General features: G+C 50.3%; 1 protein-coding gene across 3 annotated transcripts in view; it reads left to right on the forward strand.

Annotated features, from left to right (window-relative positions):
- Nucleotides 1-17,524, forward strand: part of LOC147086421 (regulation of nuclear pre-mRNA domain-containing protein 2-like) — a 112,050-nt gene that overhangs the window by 32,912 nt on the left and 61,614 nt on the right. For all 3 annotated transcript variants that reach the window (XM_085978524.1, XM_085978525.1, XM_085978527.1), the window contains exon 2: nt 13,602-13,731. In XM_085978524.1, coding sequence (XP_085834650.1) covers nt 13,602-13,731 — 130 coding nt within the window. The remainder of the gene's footprint in view (nt 1-13,601; nt 13,732-17,524) is intronic.

Below are 17,524 nucleotides of genomic sequence, written 5' to 3' on the forward strand. Positions count from 1 at the left end.
CACCAACAAAAGTGTGTCATGAGAGACAGTGTAACCCTTTAAAAAGGAATGGAAAGCAGTTTCCAGTGTAGAGACAGGGCTGCACATGGGAGCAGAGAAGTGCTGGAACCAGTCACAAAATACAGACATAGCAGAAAAACTGCACGAGAAACGATTGCCGATGGAAGAACAGTCCTCAATATCGCATGTATTTTAGAAAGTTGCTTGGCCTTTCTGCTTATGAAAGCTGATGAGCGATCAGCTCTCCCTTGGCGATCACCGCCTGGGTAAATGCACTGGCTAGTGTGGCATTGAACCATACAGTTTAAGAAGGTGCCAGATTTGATCTCTCGTGTTGGAGCTACCGGAGGTCACCTGGGGCAGTGGTATACAGTATGTTACATTTGGTCTTCGTTTCCCTGGAGTGCAAAAATCAGCCAGGGTTCTTCCTGATTACTTTCCAGTTACGCCTGTCCCTTGTGGGGTGGGGGGAACCTGTTTCTTGGTTGAATTTCACAACACTAATTCAGAATCTTGCACTGTGATGTCAGATTAACTCCCTTTCGCTTCGGTTACACTTTATTGCCACTGTTGCATTAACTGAGCATTGAATAAACATGAGCAAAAATGGATTTGTGTTCAGTGCAACCGTGTTTCCAGCAGAACAGATATGAGAGTGACTAAATTGTGCGTTAACTGAGCCAACAGTAGGTTAGTTTAATTGGAGGGGGAGAAGTTTGGAGCACCATGCTGTTTGTGGAAAGCGGATTTATTTCTTCCCTTCCCTTGTGCTGCTATTTTCAAACCCTCAAGCAAAATGGATGCTCTCTGCCCTGGTCAGAAGCATACCTCTCAGTTCAAGGTAGCTGGAGGAGGTAAAAACATGTTCTGGAAATGCTATGCTGTTAAACACAATCGGTGCAGATTTTACATTTGAGCCCAGCCATGGTCGTTGAGAATGCTGTCAGTTCGGTGTAATTATAGGCTTGTTTAACATAGTGGTGCCAGAACATTTGCTCTTTAACCAAGATGCTTTCATGTGTGCTGGACTTCTTGTGTGACACTTTGACTTCGTCACGTTAAATCGATCCCACCCAGGACAGAGCTGTAACCGTGAGCACTTCACATTATTGCTGCATAGCTCGAAATGCTGTCTCTGGACACAATCCCAGTTTTGGAGGGCTACAGTTTATATCTGTACTGCTGGGGTGTTCACATTGCAAACAGACACGGTGTGAAAATATATCAGACTCACAATTTTGTTTTACTGAAGTTCTAGTGACGAGGCTAATGTTGACACTTGGTGCTTCTAGTGGAGTCGTTCCATTTATACAGCAGGCACTGGGTGATCTTTTTTCCCCCCATTGGTGCTGGTCTTAATTTTGTTACTTACTGTTCGGGTAGTTCTTACTGGGCCAGAAATTCGGGTCGGGGGTTTCCCGCGGGCGCAAGCTGTGGGGCCGCGTGGGATTCTGATCCTGGGCCTCCTCCAGCTGCCGGCGCACAGTGCTTGCGTATCCTAGCGGCGAAGTTAGTTCGCAGCGTCCCCTGGGATCACGTGGGCCATGGGGAGCCAATCGGAGCAGGGAATCTCTATTCATAGATTTGACAGGAAGCTCTGTCAAATCTATGAATAGAGATCAGCCTCAAAACCTTTCAAATAAATAATAAAAAATCACATTTTTGAAGTAACTATAAATTACATATTAACGATTTTAAGCAAAAATTTAAATATTTGAAAAAATTAATGTTAACGGGGCTAAAAATAAACTTACATTTCTTTAAAGTATTTTAAAATGATAAACCTGTGGAAAAAATGTTTTAATTTTACTTAATTAACCTCTTGTTAAAAGCAGGCCTTGCGACTGCTTTTTTCACGCTGCTAGGGACTTAGCCGCACGGAGAAACCTGTAAAACCGGAAGTTCCAGGCGTACGCGCTGCCTCTCCGGCGCACGCATTTGACCTCCGAACCCCTTCCTTCAAGGGAACGGAAGTTCCGGTTTCCCGCGCAGTGCGTGCACAAAACCGGCACTTTCGTTGGCTCTACGCGTGAGTACCCAGCGCGTACTCACCCGTGGGGACCCGAATTTCTGGCCCATTGTAGCAAATGGAATTTGGGCCAATTAAGGTAGTACCTTACTAAAATTGGGTTAATACTTTTCGTTTTCTCACCAGCGTCCCCACTGTAGCCTCTCGTCCTGAAAATTAGCCAGGTGAGGTCAGGACATGAGGCATAGCAGTGGGTTGCAGCCCGCAGCAGGGCAAAAGCAGTGAACGAGTTAAAATAATCTCCAGTGCATTAAGAGTAGCCGATTGCAGCGCAGTAAAAAATCATTGTGGTTATTGGAGGATGTTTTTGTGGTTTTTGTTCTGACTGGACAGTTAAGACCGTTTGGTGTGTAGATATTTCTTTTTTGGGATTTTTCTGCATGATCAGATAACGGCGCAGTGTTGGAGTTGAGGAGCACGGGTCGTGCAATCTAGAGGCAGTTGACGTATAACAAACCTCTAAGCCTGTGCTGGGGAGGTGGACGCTTTTTAACACCCAGCGTCAGCATCACGGACTCACAAGCAAGGGTACAGCACAGAATAGCAGCGGCTGGAGGGGAGCTTTACTCTGCAATCAAGCACTCCCAGGTTAGCTGCAGAGTAAAGCTCCCTTTACCCCAGTAAGATCCAAGCTATGGCCCGGAACCACAAGCGGCCTACAATCCCCAACAGACCTGTCCACATAACCTGAACAACTGCATTCCATTTACACTTGCTGTTTTGTCCTGTTTGAATATTGTGGGCCTGTTAGTTGGTCAATCCTAAATCAAATCTGTGAATACCTGCAACTTGAGAGATGTATGCCATTAATGGTAACGTTAAGTTAAACTTTACATGTGGTCTGTGACGCTCCATGGTATGCACTGAAATGGCACAGGAAGACAGAAAGCCTCCTCAATGTACCTATACCTTACTCCAGTGCAGTACCGAGGGAGCGCCGCACTGTTGGAGGGGCAGTACAGAGGGAGCGCCGCACTGTCGGAGGGGCAATACTGAGGGAGCGCCGCACTGTCGGAGGGGCGGTACTGAGGGAGAGCGGCACTGTCGGAGGGGCGGTACTGAGGGAGCGCCGCACTGTCGGAGGGGCGGTACTGAGGGAGCGCCGCACTGTCGGAGGGGCAGTACTGAGGGAGCGTCGCACTGTCGGAGGGGCGGTACTGAGGGAGCGCCGCACTGTCGGAGGGGCGGTACTGAGGGAGCGCCGCACTGTCGGAGGGGGAGTACTGAGGGAGCGCCACACTGTCGGAGGGGCGGTACTGAGGGAGCGCCGCACTGTCGGAGGGGCGGTACTGAGGGAGCGCCGCACTGTCGGAGGGGGAGTACTGAGGGAGCGCCACACTGTCGGAGGGGGAGAACTGAGGGAGCGCCGCACTGTTGGAGGGGTAGTACTGAGGGAGTGCCGCACTGTCGGAGGTGCCGTCTTTCGGATGAGACATTAAACCGAGGCCCCGTCTGCCCTCTCAGGTGGATGTAAAAGATCCCACGGCCACTATTGGAAGAAGAGCAGGGGGAGTTCTCCCCGGTGTCCTGGGGCCAATATTTATCCCTCAATCAACATCACTAAAACAGATGATCTGGTCATTATCACATTGCTGTTTATGGGAGCTTGCTGTGCGCAATCTGGCTGCCGCGTTTCCTACATTACAACAGTGACTGCGCTTCAAAAGTACTTCATTGGCTGTAAAGCACTTTGAGACGTCCTGAGGTCATGAAAGGTGCTATATAAATGCAAGTCTTCTTACCTCAGTTGGGAGCCCCCAACTGTACCTGTCCAAATTTTTCCCATTTCACTCACCTGTCGCCACTTGGAATAAAAGTGCCAGTTAGTGTTGGTTCTGTGAGAAAATCTCACGGCCGTCGGGATCTGGATTAAGAGGACTCTTGCAGCCAGCAGAGAGAAGGGACTAATTCATCCCTCTGAGCTGGATTTGACGTGGGTTACAGGGGTGAAAGACCACCATCTAAACCACCTCATGCAACCGCGCCTATTCTCCACTCTGTTTCCATTTCAGTTTTAACAGAAAATGCTGGAAACACAGCAGGTCAGGCAGCGCTCTGCGGAGCGAGGTAGGCTAACTCCTGTCATTTAATTATCCCCAGTCCTCCACCGCATCCCCACAGATGCTGCCTGGCCTGCTGTGCTTTCAGCATTTTCTGTTTATATTTCAGATTTCCAGCATCCGCAGTGCTTTGCTTTCCATTTTGAGGGAACTAGATGTAATATCTCCAAGTTTGCAGATGACACAAAGCTGGGTGGGCGTATGTGCTGTGAGGAGGATGCCGAGAAACTGCAGTATGATTTGGACAGGTTGGGTGATTGGGCAGATGCATGGCAGATGCAATATAACGTGGATAAATGTGAGGTTATCCACTTTGGTGGCAAAAACAGAAAGGCAGATTATTATCTGAACGGCAATAGATTGGGAGAAGGGGAAGTGCAACGAGACCTGGGTGTCCTTGTGCACCAGTCGCTGAAGGTAAGCATGCAGGTGCAGCAGGCGGTTAAGAAGGCAAATGGTATGTTGGTCTTCGTAGCAAGAGGGTTCGAGTACAGGAACAAGGATGTCTTGCTGCAGTTGTGCAGGGCCTTGGTGAGACCACACCTTGAGTATTGTGTGCAGTTTTGGTCGCCTTAGCTGAGGAAGGATGTTCTTGTCATGGAGGGAGTGCAGCGAAGATTCACCAGACTGATACTTGGGATGGCAGGAATGACGTATGAGGAGAGATTGGGTCGCTTGGGCTTATACTCGCTGGAGTTTAGAAGAATGAGAGGGGATCTCATTGAAACTTATAAAATTCTAACAGGACTGGACAGACTAGATGCAGGAAGGATGTTCCCGATGGTCGGGGAGTCCAGAACCAGGGGTCACAGTCTAAGGATAAGGGGTAGGCCATTTAGGACAGAGATGAGGAGGAATTTCTTCACTCAGAGAGTGGTGAACCTGTGGAATTCTCTACCACAGAAGGCAGTTGAGGCCAATTCATTAAATATATTCAAGAAGGAGTTAGATATATTTCTTAAGGCTAAAGGGATCAAGGGATATGGGGAGAAGGCAGGGACAGGGTACTGAATTTGGATGATCAGCCATGATCTCATTGAATGGCGGAGCAGGCTCGAGGGGCCGAATGGCCTACTCCTGCTCCTATCTTCTGTGTTTCTATGTAACTTTATTTGCCTCAGTTTATCTTTGTGCAGTTGTGAGCGAGCCTTCCCTCGGCAGTCATGCCTCTCTCACTGTGGGTCATAATTCTCAGGTTTTGAAACCTTGTCCTTAGCTGGGTATGTTTTACAGAACTTTTAATCTTGTTTTGGGAACGTGACCTGCTTGTATCATTGGGAATCAAGGGATATGGGGATAGTACGGGAAAGTGGATTTGAGGTTGATGATCAGCCATGATCTCATTGAATGGCGGAGCAGGCTTGAGGGGCCGAATTACAGACTCCTGCTCGTATTATTGTATTCTAGAATACAATAAAAGAGCAGGGAGGTTATGCTTCAACTGTATAAAACACTCGTTAGGCCTCAGCTAGAGTACTGCATGCAGTTCTGGTCACCACATTACAGGAAAGATGTGATTGCACTAGAGAGGGTGCAGAGGAGATTTACAAGGATGTTGCTGGGAGTAGAGAATCTTAGCTATGAGGAAAGACTGGATAGGCTGGGTCTGTTTTCCTTGGAACAGAGGAGGTTGAGGGGAGACCTTATTGAGGTGTATAAAATTATGAGGGGCCTAGATAAAGTGGATCGAAAGGACCTATTTCCCTTAGCAGAGGGGTCAAAAACCAGGGGGCACAGATTTAAAGTAATTGGTGGAAGGTTTAGAGGGGATTTGAGGGGAAATTTCTTCACCCAGAGGGTGTTGGGGGTCTGGAACTCACTGCCTGAAAGGGTGGTAGAGGCAGGAACCCTAACCACATTTAAAAAGTACTTGGATGTGCACTTGGGATGCTCTAACCTGCAGGGCTACGGACCAAGAGCTGGGAAGTGGGATTAGGCTGGATAGCTCTTTGTTGGCCGGCGCGGACACAATGGGCCGAAATGGCCTCCTTCCGCTCTGTAACTTTCTGTGATTTCTTGATTCTTATTTTCTTCTTCTCTCCTTTCACTCACCTCGTTGGGGTGCCGGACCCTATAGCATTGTAGGACTCCACTGTGCACGTGGAGATTCTGGGCCCCTGCATTTACTCTTAATTGAACAACATTTTTTTGTGGGTCCATGATGCCATCAGTTTAAGTCGGCTGGTTAACATTATTGCGTGCAGCTGATGGTGGAAGAATGGCAAGCCTGCAGTTGGCTGCACTCCAGTTGTGCAATAGCAGCTAATGTTACACCCCTAGACGAGAGTTTGGTCGGTATTGGCCCCTCCCTCATGCCCCATTCCATAGATTATCCTGGTCAGCACAGCAGCCTGGTTAAACCACGGGTTTGTTCCGGGGCAGAAACCTGCCCAATGACGATGGCAAGTTCTCTCCCCGCACACAAAACGGGCACAGTACCCTGTGGCTCTTATTTAGGTTTAACCTGAGCACCGCCTTCTGTTTACGATAGCAATATAACTACCGGTTGAAACTGGAGATGGAACACTGCACCAACAGTGCTTAGCTATTCGTGATGGCACATGGCGGTGTCTTGTTCAGTGCTGGATCCAATACTATTTGTAGCCTCCTTTTCACCTTCGACCCTCCGCAGACTTGCTGTTCCACATGCCTTTGGGCTTCTATTCGTGGCCTGCCTGGCTGCGGGATGCTGTGTACCGGGATTCGGTGCTGTTCCTTCTCCTTTTCATGCTGTGAAAGGGCACCATTAAAACAGAAGTCTCATAAAATTACTTTATTTGCTTCTTGCAATTGTACAGGGTCTTGGTGAGAGCACACCTTGAGTATTGTGTGCAGTTTTGGTCGCCTTATCTGAGGAAGGATGTTCTTGCCATGGAAGGAGTGCAGCGAAGATTCACCAGGCTGATAAGAACATAAGAAGTAGGAGCAGGAGTAGGCCATACGGCCCCTCGGGCCTGCTCCGCCATTCAATAGGATCATGGCTGATCCGAACCTAGACTCACGTCCACTTCCCTGCCCGCTCCCCATAACCCTTAATTCCCTTATCAGCTAGGAAACTGTCTAGCTCCGTTTTAAATGTATTTAATGTCGCAGCTTCCACAGCTCTCTGGGGTAGCAAATTCCATAGATTTACTACCCTCAGTGAAGAAGTTTCTCCTCATCTCAGTTTTGAAAGGGCAGCCCCTTATTCTAAGATTATGCCCCCTAGTTCTAGTCTCACTCATCAGTGGAAACATCCTCCCCGCATCCACCCGATCAAGCCCCCTCACAATCTTATATGTTTCGATAAGATCGCCTCTCATTCTTCTGAACTCCAATGAGTAGAAGCCCAACCTACTCAACTTTTCCTCATAAGTCAACCCCCTCATCTCCGGACTCGACCGAGTGAACCTTCTCTGAACTGCCTCGAGAGCAAGTATATCTTTTCTTAAATATGGAAACCAAAACTGTACGCAGTATTCCAGGTGTGGCCTCACCAGTACCCTGTATAACTGAAGCAAGACTTCCTTGCTTTTATACTCCATCCCCCTTGCAATAAAAGCCAAGATTCCATTAGCCTTCCTGATCACCTGCTGTACCTGCATACTAACCTTCTGTGTTTCATGCACCAGGACCCCCAGATCCCTTTGTATTGTAGCACTTTGCAGTTTCTTTCCATTTAGATAATAACTTGCTCTTTGATTTTTTTCTGCCAAAGTGCATACCTGGGATGGCAGGAATAACGTATGAGGAGAGATTGGGTCGATTGGGCTTGTACTCGCTGGAGTTTAGAAGAATGAGAGGGGATCTCATTGAAACTTATAAAATTCTAACAGGACTAGACAGACTAGATGCAGGAAGGATGTTCCCGATGGCGGGGGAGTCCAGAACCAGGGGTCACAGTCTAAGGATAAGGGATAAGCCATTTAGGACAGAGATGAGGAGGAATTTCTTCACCCAGAGAGCGGTGAACCTGTGGAATTCTCTACCACACAAGGCAGTTGAGGCCAATTCATTAAATATATTCAAGAAGGAGTTGGATATATTTCTTAAGGCTAAAGGGATCAAGGGATATGGGGAGAAAGCAGGGACAGGGTACTGAATTTGGATGATCAGCCATGATCTCATTGAATGGCGGAGCGGACTCGAGGGGCCGAATGGCCTACTCCTGCTCCTATCTACTATGTTTCTATGTTTGTGGGAGATGCTTGGCAACTACCCACAGTGACGTCATTTAACTCAGGAGCTCATTGTGTGGGGAACGTGCAGGTGCGGGCCCACGACTCCTCCCTCTCTGTCGTGCAGTGTTGCATCATTTCTGAGTGTGCCTTGACCGAGGTATTGTTATTGGGTGGCCCTCACCAAAAATGAGTGAGTAACAGTTCTTCTATATCATAGAGCCATAGAGTTATACAGCACAGAAAGAGGCCTTTCGGCCTATCGTGTCCGCGCCGGCCACCAAGCCCTGTCTATTCTAATCCCATTTTCCAGCACTTGGTCCGTAGCCTTGTAAGCTATGGCGTTTCAAGTGCTCATCTAAATGCTTCTTGAATGTTGTGAGGGTTTCTGCCTCTACCACCCTTTCAGGCAGTGAGTTCCAGATTCCAACCACCCTCTGGGTGAAAAGTTTTTTTCTCAAATCCCCTCTAAACCTCCTGCCCCTTACCATGAAACTATGCCCCCTGGTTACTGACCCCTCTACTAAGGGGAAAAGTTCCTTTCTATCTACCCCCCCTCATCATTTTGTACACTTCAATCAGGTCCCCCCTCAGCCTTCTCTGCTCCAAGGAAAACAACCCCAGCCTGTCCAGTCTCTCTTCATAGCTGAAGCGCTCCAGCCCAGGTAACATCCTGGTGAATCTCCTCTGCACCCTCTCCAATGCAATCACATCCTTCCTATAGTGTGGCGACCAGAACTGCACACAGTATTCCAGCTGTGGCCTAACTAGCGTTTTGTACAGCTCCATCATAACCTCCCTGCTCTTATATTCTATGCCTCGGCTAATGAAGGCAAGTATCCCATATGCCTTTTTAACCACCTTATCTGCCTGTCCTGCTGCCTTCAGGGATCTATGTACATGCACACCAAGGTCCCTCTGTCCTTCCTAGGGTCCTACCATTCTTTGTGTATTCCCTTGCCTGGTTAGCCCTCCCAAAATGCATCACCTCATGTTGAATAATGCTAAATCAGCGCAGACCGGGAATGGAAGCTGGGACATTTTGGTCTGTATGACTTAGGGCTACACACGGCAATGCCGTTACTCACTAAGCTATCAGGCGAGCTACTTAAGCGGTTCTTAAATCAATTTGTCTCCTTTTTGCTCTTCAATCTCTGATCCACCATGTCCCTGCTACACCACCTGCTCCCAGTGTTCCACTCGTGCTGCTCTGTATCCTACTGTTAAGCTTTCTTAATTTTCCTCCTTTCCCTTTGACTCAGTACAGTAAAGGTACTTGGCTTTCAAGTGCCACTTCCACAAACCACTTTGTTGAATTTAAGAATTTTTTCCGCTTGTGAAATCCTGGGTGCCAATCTGCATCTCATCCGTTAATGGCATGACGCATTCCAGCGTGCTGCCCCGCTCTCAGCAGGCAGCTACTTCATTATTGGTTCTGTGATCGGCGTGTCGGACAGAACAATGCGAGTTTTTTTAATTTTAGAAACCGTGCATTTACAGCTAAAAGTATGCCAGAAATAGTTTTACTGCAGCAGTTTCTGAATTTCTGATGAGCAAGTAATGTTTTGTGATGCTCGTCACTGTATAACCTGATTTGTCAATGGGCATTATGTAGCTTTATCTGGGCTAAAACACACAGCTTAATAGTGTATGTTCCCAGGTACAAGATTAGAAATGTCTCTCGGTGGTTGTGTCAGGGGAGATCTTGTATGTGAATCATGTTAGTAGGCTATACCGTGGTTCAAGTTGGGAAACTCTTCACCTGCTGCTGATCTGGTTCGACTTTCCTTAACTTCTCCCAACACCACTTTGTATTTTCCAGCTCCCAGTATCCTGCTCCCTGCTTATGGGGTCTATGGATCAGTCATTGCACATTTCAAATCAATTCCTCACTCATAGAAACATAGAAGATAGGAGCAGGAGTCGGCCATTCGGCCCCTCGAGCCTGCTCCGCCATTCAATGCGATCATGGCTGATCATCCAAATTCAGTACCCTGTCCCTGCCTTCTCCCCATATCCCTTGATCCCTTTAGCCTTAAGAAATGTATCCAACTCCTTCTTGAATATATTTAATGAATTGGCCTCAACTGCCTTCTGTGGTAGAGAATTCCATAGGTTCACCACTCTCTGGGTGAAGAAATTCCTCCTATCTCTGTCCTAAATGGCTTACCCCTTATCCTTAGACTGTGACCCCTGGTTCTGGACTCCCCCGCCATCGGGAATATCCTTCCTGCATCTAGTCTGTCTAGTCCTGTTAGAATTTTATAAATTTCAATGAGATCCCCTCTCATTCTTCTAAACTCCAGCGAGTACAAGCCTAATCGACCCAATCTCTCCTCATACGTCATTCCTGCCATCCCAGGTATCAGCCTGGTGAATCTTCGCTGCACTCCCTCCATGGCAAGAACATCCTTCCTCAGATAAGGCGACCAAAACTGCACACAATACTCAAGGTGTGGTCTCAACAAGGCCCTGTACAACTGCAGCAAGACATCCTTGTTCCTGTACTCAAATCCTCTCGCTACGAAGGCCAACATACCATTTGCCGCCTTAACCGCCTGCTGCACCTGCATGCTTACCTTCAGCGACTGGTGCACAAGGACACCCAGGTCTCGTTGCACTTCCTCTTCTCCAAATCTATTGCCGTTCAGATAATAATCTGCCTTCATGTTTTTGCCAACGAAGTGGATAACCTCGCATTTATCACTCATCCTGTGATGACTGACGGATCTAAGATTTTTTTTTTGTCTGTGGGTTACACAATTGGGTCGTAGATTTCCCCCGCCCCGTGGTTTTCCATATTAGCTTTTCTTTTTAAACTCTTCTTAACCTGCTCTCTTACTCCTCCCCGAGCGAGCAGCTGCTTGTTGTATACTAAGCAGCAGCTAAACGGGAAAGAAAAACATTTTAAAAAGGGATTAGCGAATAACAGGCTTACTACTTTCTGCAATTACCTCCTAATCATCTGACTCGCTTTAAAGAGATTGCTGCAACTAATTGCTTTTGGCTTGAATGACAAGTGGTCGCTACTTGACTGTGGTTTGTAGCTGGTGACTTGTTGATCCTGGCGTTTTAAACTGAAATTCCAGTTGCTGGTTGATCGGTCCAGGTCAGCGTCTAATCTGATGGTCTCTTCCTTATCCTGGAGCTGTTACAATTGGGATTTGTAGCTGCTGTCAGTGATCATTGTGGCAGTTGATTAGTCCTAACGCGTTTTTCTTAAATCTAGAAAAGCAACCCGCTCGTCAGTGGCTTTCACACAGTTGACCTAACTTTCATCTTCATGTATTGAGTATCCCGCAGTTTGCCGTTTCTTCACCTGGGGTGGTCGGTGCTCGACAGCAGCTGGACGTTAGAGCTCCAATAAAGGCACATTTTGCGGCAGTGGATTTTGGTGCGTGCGCAATTAAAACCAGTGGGGATGGTGGTCTGTGCAGGAGAAGCATGACCACAGTCAGAGGGGAGGAAATTGGGACTGAGATGAGGAGGAATTTCTTCACTCAGAGAGTGGTGAACCTGTGGAATTCTCTACCACAGAAGGCAGTTGAGGCCAATTCATTAAATATATTCAAGAAGGAGTTGGATATATTTCTTAAGGCTAAAGGGATCAAGGGATATGGGGAGAAGGCAGGGACAGGGTACTGAATTTGGATGATCAGCCATGATCTCATTGAATGGTGGAGCAGGCTCGAGGGGCCGAACGGCCGACTCCTGCTCCTATCTTCTATGTTTCTGTGTGACTGGTAACAAATCATTGAAGCCGCAGCCAGTTGTTATGGTCGGGAATGCACTGAAAGGGCGGGGGACGCAGGTTCAACAATAACTTTCAATAGGGTATTGGATAAATACTTGAAAGGGGAAAAAATTCACAGGCATCTGGGGGAAAGAGCAGGGGGAGAGTGGGATTACTTGGATTGCTCTTCAGGAGAGCCGGCACGATGGGCCGAATAGCCGCCTCCTGTGCTGCCTCATTCTATGATTCTATGAAATGTGTTCTGGGATTTTGAAGCTTTAGATGAAACCTGCCTTTATGGAATAGATAATCTCACTGACTCGTAGAAAGAGGCAGAGATAGAGGTCTAATAAGGCAAGCACGTGTAAATTTAAAGTACAGGAAACTTTCTGGTATCCGGCATGGGCGGGACCAGCGTGGTGCCGGTTCATCAACAATTCCGGATAACCGAACGCTATAGTAAAAGATACGGAGCTCAGAGCTCCGTATAAAGCAACAAACCCTGTGCTTCAGAACAATGGCCACAAGTTCCAAGCGTCTCTGTAGCTTAGCAACAGCTTCAGCTACACCCTTGTACAGCAACACATGGAGTAAAAAAAAGTAATAAGTTACCTGAACCGACTCCTGAATTTTGCCAGTGGATAGAGCGTTCTGGTTATTTAGGGGCCAGTTAATTGAAAGTTTCCTGTAATACTTAGCTAGCTAAGGAAGAGAGAAAATGTGGAAAGAATGCAGTAAGTTCAATAATTTACACAGTAATTCCTGTGTATGTACTGTGGCTGTGATGGTCACCCATGGATTTCCCTTACAAGCCACCTCGGTGCCCACGAGAGGCACAAACCAGAATCGTTCTGAGAAACAGATTGCAGCCTTCGTCTCGACAGTTACTATTAGTGGGAGCAGTATGAGTCAGATGTGAGCATGTGTTCCTGTAGCTAAACACCAGAGCTTTATTATGGCCCTCGCTGCAAACCCTGAACTTGGAAAAAGACATCAAAAGATCAAAGCCTAAACATAATTGATTTTGTGTGTGTGATCCACGGTTGAAGTGGCTCGGCAACCACCTGTCATTTATTACCTGTGCCACAGGCCATTCGTGTTTCACTCTGGTGCAGCGTAGAATATTTAATTTTGGTCAGTTGGAGAACGATGTTGCTCTTTAGAAGAATGAGAGGGGATCTCATTGAAACTTATAAAATTCTGACAGGACTGGACAGACTAGATGCAGGAAGGATGTTCCCGATGGCCGGGGAGTCCAGAACCAGGGGTCACAGTATAATGATAAGGGGTAAGCCATTTAGGACTGAGATGAGGAGGAATTTCTTCACCCAGAGAGTGGTGAACCTGTGGAATTCTCTACCACAGAAGGCAGTTGAGGCCAATTCATTAAATATATTCAAGAAGGAGTTGGATATATTTCTTAAGGCTAAAGGTAACAAGGGATATGGGGAGAAGGCAGGGACAGGGTACTGAGTTTGGATGATCAGTCATGATCTCATTGAATGGCGGAGCGGGCTCGAGGGGCCGAATGGCCTACTCCTGCTCATGTCTTCTATTGTTTCGATGTTTCTGTCCACCTTGCATGGTATTGTCACACATTTTTCTGTTTTCTCTTCACTTAGCTTCGATCCCTCATCGACTGAACCTTTTCTATGTTGCCAACGACGTTATTCAGAACTGCAAAAGGAAGAACGCGATTATTTTTCGAGATGCTTTTTCAGAGGTTCTAATTGAAGCAGGCACGTTGGTGAGGTGAGTGAAGCGTTTAAAAAAAATTTCTGTGGGGTATAATTCGTTGCCAATTGTTTTTTGTGTTGCCTGAATGCAGGACTTCCCTCCTTGCTATGTGAGCGGAGGAGTCTGTAGTCAGTGACTGATTTTCTTGCAATGCTTTTTTCCCCAGTTTTCTCTCATCTCGCGAAGGTGCTGACTGTTGCTGGGACCGCATCATTAAGACCGCCTATTTCCACCTCTGTAACATCGCCCGACTCCGCCTCTGCCTCAGCTCATCCGCTGCTGAAACCCTCATCCATGCCTCGGTTACCTCTAGACTCGACTATTCCAACACACTCCTGGCCGGCCTCCCACATTCCACCCTCCGTAAACTTGAGCTCATCCAAAGCTTGGCTGCCCCCGTGTCCTAACTCACACCCAGTCCCGTTCACCCATCACCCCGTGTTCACTGCCCCGTGTCCTAACTCACACCCAGTCCCGTTCACCCATCACCCCGTGTTCACTGCCCCGTGTCCTAACTCACACCCAGTCCCGTTCACCCATCACCCCCTGTGCTCACTGCCCCGTGTCCTAACTCACACCCAGTCCCGTTCACCCATCACCCCCTGTGCTCACTGCCCCGTGTCCTAACTCACACCCAGTCCCGTTCACCCATCACCCCTTGTGCTCACTGCCCCGTGTCCTAACTCACACCCAGTCCCGTTCACCCATCACCCCGTGTTCACTGCCCCCGTGTCCTAACTCGCACCCAGTCCCATACACCCATCACCCCCTGTGCTCACTGCCCCGTGTCCTAACTCACACCCAGTCCCGTTCACCCATCACCCCCTGTGCTCACTGCCCCGTGTCCTAACTCACACCCAGTCCCGTTCACCCATCACCCCCTGTGCTCACTGCCCCGTGTCCTAACTCACACCCAGTCCCGTTCACCCATCACCCCGTGTTCACTGCCCCCGTGTCCTAACTCGCACCCAGTCCCATACACCCATCACCCCCTGTGCTCACTGCCCCGTGTCCTAACTCACACCCAGTCCCGTTCACCCATCACCCCGTGTTCACTGCCCCCGTGTCCTAACTCATACCCAGTCCCGTTCACCCATCACCCCCTGTGCTCACTGCCCCGTGTCCTAACTCACACCCAGTCCCGTTCACCCATCACCCCGTGTTCACTGCCCCGTGTCCTAACTCACACCCAGTCCCATACACCCATCACCCCCTGTGCTCACTGCCCCGTGTCCTAACTCGCACCGAGTCCCGTTCACCCATCACCCCGTGCTCACTGCCCCGTGTCCTAACTCACACCCAGTCCCATTCACCCATCACCCCGTGCTCACTGCCCCGTGTCCTAACTCACACCCAGTCCCGTTCACCCATCACCCCCTGTGCTCACTGCCCCGTGTCCTAACACACACCCAGTCCCATTCACCCATCACCCCCTGTGCTCACTGCCCCGTGTCCTAACTCACACCCAGTCCCGTTCACCCATCACCCCCTGTGCTCACTGCCCCGTGTCCTAACACACACCCAGTCCCATTCACCCATCACCCCCTGTGCTCACTGCCCCGTGTCCTAACTCACACCCAGTCCCGTTCACCCATCACCCCCTGTGCTCACTGCCCCGTGTCCTAACTCACACCCAGTCCCGTTCACCCATCACCCCCTGTGCTCACTGCCCCGTGTCCTAATTCACACCCAGTCCCGTTCACCCACCACCCACTGTGCTCACTGCCCCGTGTCCTAACTCACACCCAGTCCCGTTCACCCATCACCCCCTGTGCTCACTGCCCCGTGTCCTAACTCACACCCAGTCCCGTTCACCCCTCACCCCCTGTGCTCACTGCCCCGTGTCCTAACTCACACCCAGTCCCGTTCACCCACCACCCACTGTGCTCACTGCCCCGTGTCCTAACTCACACCCAGTCCCGTTCACCCATCACCCCCTGTGCTCACTGCCCCGTGTCCTAACTCACACCCAGTCCCGTTCACCCATCACCCCCTGTGCTCACTGCCCCGTGTCCTAACTCACACCCAGTCCAGTTCACCCATCACCCCCTGTGCTCACTGCCCCGTGTCCTAACTCACACCCAGTCCCGTTCACCCATCACCCCCTGTGTTCACTGCCCCGTGTCCTAACTCACACCCAGTCCCGTTCACCCATCACCCCCTGTGCTCACTGCCCCGTGTCCTAACTCACACCCAGTCCCGTTCACCCATCACCCCCTGTGCTCACTGCCCCGTGTCCTAACTCACACCCAGTCCCGTTCACCCATCACCCCCTGTGCTCACTGCCCCGTGTCCTAACTCACACCCAGTCCCGTTCACCCATCACCCCCTGTGCTCACTGCCCCGTGTCCTAACTCACACCCAGTCCCGTTCACCCATCGCCCGCTGTGCTCACTGCCCCGTGTCCTAACTCACACCCAGTCCCGTTCACCCATCACCCCCTGTGCTCACTGCCCCGTGTCCTAACTCACACCCAGTCCCGTTCACACATCACCCCCTGTGCTCGCTGCCCCCGTGTCCTAACTCACACCCAGTCCCGTTCACCCATCACCCCCTGTGCTCACTGCCCCGTGTCCTAACTCACACCCAGTCCCGTTCACCCATCACCCCCTGTGCTCACTGCCCCGTGTCCTAACTCACACCCAGTCCTGTTCACCCATCACCCCCTGTGCTCACTGCCCCGTGTCCTAACTCACACCGAGTCCCGTTCACTCATCACCCCCTGTGCTCACTGCCCCCGTGTCCTAACTCACACCCAGTCCCGTTCACCCATCACCCCCTGTGCTCACTGCCCCGTGTCCTAACTCACACCCAGTCCCGTTCACCCATCACCCCCTGTGCTCACTGCCCCGTGTCCTAACTCACACCCAGTCCCGTTCACCCATCACCCCCTGTGCTCACTGCCCCGTGTCCTAACTCACACCCAGTCCCGTTCACCCATCACCCCCTGTGCTCACTGCCCCGTGTCCTAACTCACACCCAGTCCCGTTCACCCATCACCCCCTGTGCTCACTGCCCCGTGTCCTAACTCGCACCCAGTCCCGTTCACCCATCACCCCCTGTGCTCACTGCCCCGTGTCCTAACTCGCACCCAGTCCCGTTCACCCATCGCCCCCTGTGCTCACTGCCCCGTGTCCTAACTCGCACCCAGTCCCGTTCACCCATCACCCCCTGTGCTCACTGCCCCGTGTCCTAACTCACACCCAGTCCCGTTCACCCATCACCCCCTGTGCTCACTGCCCCGTGTCCTAACTCACACCAAGTCCCGTTCACCCATCACCCCCTGTGCTCACTGCCCCCGTGTCCTAACTCACACCCAGTCCCGTTCACCCATCACCCCCTGTGCTCACTGCCCCGTGTCCTAACTCACACCCAGTCCCGTTCACCCATCACCCCCTGTGCTCACTGCTCCCGTGTCCTAACTCACACCCAGTCCCGTTCACCCATCACCCCCTGTGCTCACTGCCCCGTGTCCTAACTCACACCCAGTCCCGTTCACCCATCACCCCCTGTGCTCACTGCTCCCGTGTCCTAACTCACACCCAGTCCCGTTCACCCATCACCCCCTGTGCTCACTGCTCCCGTGTCCTAACTCACACCCAGTCCTGTTCACCCATCACCCCCTGTGCTCACTGCCCCGTGTCCTAACTCACACCCAGTCCCGTTCACCCATCACCCCCTGTGCTCACTGCCCCGTGTCCTAACTCACACCCAGTCCCGTTCACCCATCACCCCCTGTGCTCACTGCCCCGTGTCCTAACTCACACCCAGTCCCGTTCACCCATCACCCCCTGTGCTCACTGCCCCG

The sequence above is a fragment of the Somniosus microcephalus genome, unplaced genomic scaffold (assembly GCF_052327205.1).
Source record: "Somniosus microcephalus isolate GS21.2 unplaced genomic scaffold, FLI_Smic_1.0 unresolved_chr7, whole genome shotgun sequence".
NCBI classification, from domain to species: Eukaryota; Metazoa; Chordata; class Chondrichthyes; order Squaliformes; family Somniosidae; genus Somniosus; species Somniosus microcephalus.